General features: G+C 38.1%; 1 protein-coding gene across 1 annotated transcript in view; it reads right to left on the bottom strand.

Annotated features, from left to right (window-relative positions):
* Window positions 1-377: 377 nt before the first annotated feature.
* Window positions 378-6,000, bottom strand: part of LOC117482087 (B-cell receptor CD22-like) — a 55,981-nt gene continuing 50,358 nt past the window's right edge. Inside the window, exons 8-9 of the mRNA XM_034130089.1 lie at window positions 832-926; window positions 378-734 (exon numbers count right to left, since the gene is read on the bottom strand). Coding sequence (XP_033985980.1) covers window positions 843-926 — 84 coding nt within the window. The 3' untranslated portion in view covers window positions 378-734; window positions 832-842. The remainder of the gene's footprint in view (window positions 735-831; window positions 927-6,000) is intronic.

Genomic DNA, 6,000 nt, shown 5'->3' with positions numbered 1-6,000 from the left:
TCTGTTTGGTATTTTGAAGAAAAAAAAGTGCCTTATATAGGTATGGTCCTACACTATATTATTCAAATATAGCATGATAGGTCCACTTTAACTAATTTCGTATTTCATAATTTAGATGACCAAATATGTATATATGCTGACAGTTATTTTATTCTTATTTTTACTCATCTCCTATTTCATAGTCTTTTATTATTATTATTATTTTAATTTGTTTCTTGATTTTATTTTTTATTTTATTAATCAGTGTGAATCTGTGCTGTCCTGTTTTTTCACGCTTACCCTGTTGCTGCTTTGTACAACTGAATTTCCCCACGGGGATTAATAAAGGTCCATCTTATCTTAGAGCCAGGACAGTTATTAACCAAGACACTGATGAGGATTTTTCAAAGTAATTTATTATGTGGAATTTTAAAAAACAATTTCAGTAGACTTTTTTTAATATCAACAAATCTGCATATAACAAATAAGCATGTACACATAGTTGAAGCAGTAATATAGAGCACCTGACCATCGGCTGGTCTTAACGATAAATCATGTTTGACACCTCGACATGATTCACTTCAAGCTGCCAGCAGCTCATTCTTCTAAACCTACAAGCTGCTGCTACTGAAAACTGACTATAAAAACTTTAAGAGTTGAACGTGAATATATCCACTTTGCACACATCCTGCACAGCCTCGCTCTCCACAGGGACATTTCAACGTCCTTCTTCTTTGTTTCCATCAGGTGAGCGTCTGAAGAAAATCACAGAAACTGTGTGTAAAGTTACAGCTGGAACTGTGACTCTAAATGTGGAGTGGGCCTGTTTTATCTGATGCAGGAGGCTCTAACCTGACTGGACTTCACACCAGGTCTTCCTGCTCCTCTGTGTCTTCTGTCTGTGCTGCAGTATCTGAGTCGTTCTCATACTCAGGATCAGAGTCCAACTGATGAAGAGAGAGAAGACAAAATTAGACCCTCATTCATGAAACCCGCATATACTTTAACATTTTATAAAACATTTTTTAAAGTTGATGCTAATGTTTTCTTGGCTAAATTCATTACTGGTTTCAACTCAGGAAGTTGTCTTTAATCACAAGTTCTCTTCACATTGCATTTATGAGCCACAGTATAGCTTTGACGAAGGGGAAATGTTGTCAATAGGTCCGCTCTCTCTCACCTCTATCTCTTCAGGTTCATGTGCTTCAGTGGTGGAGCGCAGAGCTTTCTTCTTCCTGGATTAAGGGGAATAACAAATACAGATTTTGTTTCATAACAGTAAACTAAAACATGTAAGAAGGATGTTTAAACTGATGAATTTCTATTGTTGTACCTCGTCCAGATACTCAGGAGAAACACAAGAATCAGAATCAAGACCCCCAGAGTCGTCCCGATGATATTCACTATCATTGTTGAACTCCCTAGAAACATGATTACATATGTGATACTTCTAACTGCTAGATTGATAAATCACATTGTCAGTGTGATCCACCTCTGACACCATGGAGGTTCCTCCCTGAACACTGACATTTTGAATATGCTTGGGTTGCTTCATATTACAAAGTGAATCAGTTCTGGTGAATGTAGAGAACTTACCTGCCACAAAAATCAGATGTAAATTGGAGTTACTACGTCCTAACTTGTTCTGGGCTCCACAGGAATAACTGCCACTGTGTTCAGCTCTGAAGTCAGTGATGTTGAAGATCTGTCCTGAAGCTTTTGGAGAGTCTTCATTCTCCTTGTACCAGGTGTAGTGAGCAGCTGGGTTAGCATCACTGCTACAGGTCAGAGTCACTGAACTGCCCTCCTTTATCTCAGCAGAGGGACTCACTGACACAGAGGGAAGCTTTGGAGCATCTGGAGGAAGGGTATGGAAATGGAAAGTAATTCAAATATTAAAACATTTTATCACACAACACACTCTCACTCCATAAACGTCCAGGAGCGACGCTTGGTCAGGGTCCCGAGGCGTGCAGTTGGGACGCTCCTAGGCTCCTTCAGCTTCATAAACAGACGCAAATAGCTTTCAACTGATTGCAATGTATTCCCATCTGCGGCGGGATTTGACGCTTAGGGAAGCACCGCATTCGTTTGTGTCGGAGGCTGTTAAAGGCAATGTGAGCGTCCATTCCCATTGGATAACGGAGAATTGTACACCCGGAAGTAAGTATTCCCCTTACTGTCGATTGATTTGACAGTGATATCTCCACTACTCATCAACTCAAAAACACCAGATTATCCTTGTTAATTAAACGACATTGATAGGTTTTAGTGTGTGTACAATGCTTTTGTCACGTTTTCCCCTTCAATTCTGAGAAACAAGTTGTTTTCTATGAGTTTTGGATGGCCGAAGACATTACATTACCCACAATCCTCTGTAGCAACCATAGACTGTATAAAAAAATTAAATAATACATTATTCTGAGTGTGCTTGCTTTTCTCTTTGAAAGTCATCACATAACGGCATTGTAATACACGTTTCGGCTGCATTAAATATGACATATCTGCCGTAGTTAACTCTATTTATAGAGCCCTGATGACAAGACTTCTAGACAAACAGGAACTGCCGCCAAAACTGAAACTTGACGTGGATCTTGTTAGAAATTAAAATCAATGTTTAATAGCATAATTTAGTCTAAAACATATCGTCAGTTTAAAAGCTGTTTTATTGTGAAAAAATCCGGAAGTTCTCAGGAAATCTCAATGCCAAGCTTTTATTCTGAAAATCCTTCATATCCGGTCAGTATGTAGCATGTGGCTAACCAATATGTTTTCTGAATGTAAAGTGAAAATGACATGGAGTGTTGCACACCAAAACCTACGGACTTTTACACTACATCTATAGACGTTGAGATATTATTACTGCTGAATATTAAATGAAGGAACAGTTGATCGTAAAGTGTTTTCACATACGTGAGTAGCTATGACGTCAGAGGGAGTTACCGTAAATGAGAACTGTGCCGTAAAAGTGTTTCTAGGATTTCTAAACTAACTATTACAGCTGTTTATAAAGTATTAAATAAAAAGTCATGAAAGAGATAAGGAGGAGAAAAGGCTTAAGGAAGTAAGCAAGGAATACAAAATGTCGAAATCCTCTGTTTCACGCGATGTCGAACGTTGAAGACGAGGAGGGCGGTCCCCCTATCTGCACAGCGGGAGAGAACGAGAAAAGTATAAAGGTGATTGGAAAAGACAACACGCTCTCTTGTCTTCGCTGCAGCCTCCCGAGGGACAACATCTGCTTTTGTCTCCCCAACTACCCTTTGTTTGTTTCACTACCACGCTGCTTAAATTAAAGTAACCAATTTGAACCCTTACAGAGACTCATTAGTCTCTTAATCTTTAAACTTCTTCCTGGACGCGATAGAATCAGCACACATCAATAATCTTAAATATATAAGCAATTAAACAACATCTTACATTTCTTTTCACACAATACGTCTCCTTGCAGTATCAACACTAATTCGGCTGACTTTTATATTTGATCCAATTGGTAGATAGGCTGTATTTACGCCATAACGGTGCACAGCTGATAGAAAGGGACACCTACTGGTTAAAGCACGTTATTGCATTTTATAATTTTATTATTAGATATGAATAGGATCCCTATAAAGTATATTCTTTACTCGTCATTATTCTCTACTAATAGTTAATTAAAGACTGTATATAATGACTATTTTGCACATCCCTTTCAAGATTTCAAGATTTTCTAAGGTTTATTGAGATATCATATTATACACAACTACGGTGTAGTTATGCAATGAATGACAAACTTTGGTCGCAGGTTCCTCAACAGTGCATTACAAGACATCTATCAATATGTGTGTACCTCCACCATTAAACTGTCATATTCTGCACATTTCTTATACTATCTACATACATCTTATAAGAGTATAATACATATGTATAATATCAGTTAAAATAAGTGCTTAAACATAGTTAACATTGCAGGAAAGCAATATATTAGACGGTAAGTACTTTGTCAGGCTTAATATTTATCTGTAGATACAAATGTCACTGTGTGTGCTGTCTGCTCTGCATGTGTGACCATCAAAGAGGGTTTCATCCCTCCATATTCATCTTCTATACCCCCAAAGCTTTTTTCTTATTCAAAAGAAGACCTTAACCTAAAGTATTCTTTAATGTTTAAATAAAGCCTTATTAGTTTGTCTGTTTTGCACATCCTCCTATTAATATCTAATAATACAATTATAAAATGCAATAACGTGCTTTAACCAGTAGGTGTCCCTTTCTATCAGCTGTGCACCGTTATGGCATAAATACAGCCTATCTACCAATTGGATCAAATATAAAAGTCAGCCGAATTAGTGTTGATACTGCAAGGAGACGTATTGTGTGAAAATAAATGTAAGATGTTGTTTAATTGCTTATATATTTAAGATCCACGTCAAGTTTTCAGTTTTGGCGGCAGTTCCTGTTTGTCTAGAAGTCTTGTCATCAGGGCTCTATACATAGAGTTAACTACGGCAGATATGTCATATTTAATGCAGCCGAAACATGTATTACAATGCCGTTATGTGATGACTTTCAAAGAGAAAAGCAAGCACACTCGGAATAATGTATTATTTAATTTTTTGATACAGTCTATGGTTGCTAAAGAGGATTGTGGGTAATGTAATGTCTTCGGCCATCCAAAACTCATAGAAAACGACTTGTTTCTCAGAATTGAAGGGGAAAACGTGACAAAAGCATTGTACACTAAAACCTATCAATGTCGTTTAATTAACAAGGATAATCTGGTGTTTTTGAGTTGATGAGTAGTGGAGATATCACTGTCAAATCAATCGACAGTAAGGGGAATACTTACTTCCGGGTGTACAATTCTCCGTTATCCAATGGGAATGGACGCTCACATTGCCTTTAACAGCCTCCGACACAAACGAATGCCGTGCTTCCATGAGAGTCAAATCCCGCCGCAGATGGGAATACATTGCAATCAGTTGAAAGCTATTTGCGTCTGTTTATGAAGCTGAAGGAGCCTAGGAGCGTCCCAACTGCACGCCTCGGGACCCTGACCAAGCGTCGCTCCTGGACGTTTATGGAGTGAGAGTGTGTTGTATCACACATGATTGAATTTACTTTTTTTCTGTATTATTGATATATTGTGATATAGACCCTTGTGTTAGATTCCTAGAAACTGGCAGCCAATAACAAGTCTTTATTTATCTTTTTTACATCAATGACCCCACACATTCTTCTCCTTTTATTACAAGGCTTAGTTGAAAACTCCATTCTGATTGGTGAATTTGGACATTTCGGAGGTTGTTAATACTCAAACACAACGCTGCTAAGGATAACATGACTGCTGTTAAGGAGGATCAAGGGACTATGTGCAGTCATATCAATCCGCAGAAAGAAGTCTGGTCGATTTAACGTCAGCCGTGGACAGCAAACATTTTCTCCATCATAAAACACAGAGTACTTTTTGAATAGTCATATTTATATTTGTTGAGAGCACTGGCCAGTTAAAGAAACTGTGAACAGTTACTTGGACATCATTTGTAAACACTTGTAACACTTAACATGTTTGGCTTATTGCAAGCTAATGTGCTTGCAGGATACTTTTTTTATCTTTATGGTTGTCTGCACTTATTGTTAGTCGCTTGTATGAAATGAAATTGATGTAATGAACTTCAGAAGACCCCGGTGACTACAGTACTGTATGTCTGAATTTGTCATTGTATTGTAATGTCAGTGTGTATTTATTAGTAAACTCACACACTGCAGGAGAGGGGAAGTCTTCATGTCCTTCCAAAGCACAAGAGATGTTGTCTCTGGGCTGAAACAAGCCTTTATAAGAAGATATCACCGTTGCTTTGATTTTCTCTCCGTTCTTGAACCAGACGTAGTTCAGAGAACCAGCTGGACTGCAGCTGCTGTGACACTTCAGCTCTGCCTCAGTAGAATAGTTGTAGACCTTTGCTCTGATCACCTGCATCTGGACAGCTGGACGTTAGAACAAGAAACAATAGTAAGCAAAAGGTCTGAAAGTAGGTCAAT

Source organism: Trematomus bernacchii, unplaced genomic scaffold (genome assembly GCF_902827165.1).
Source record: "Trematomus bernacchii unplaced genomic scaffold, fTreBer1.1, whole genome shotgun sequence".
In the NCBI taxonomy this organism is placed as follows: domain Eukaryota; kingdom Metazoa; phylum Chordata; class Actinopteri; order Perciformes; family Nototheniidae; genus Trematomus; species Trematomus bernacchii.
Note: the sequence above shows the minus strand (reverse complement) of the source record. Positions and strands in the feature narration are given on the sequence as shown.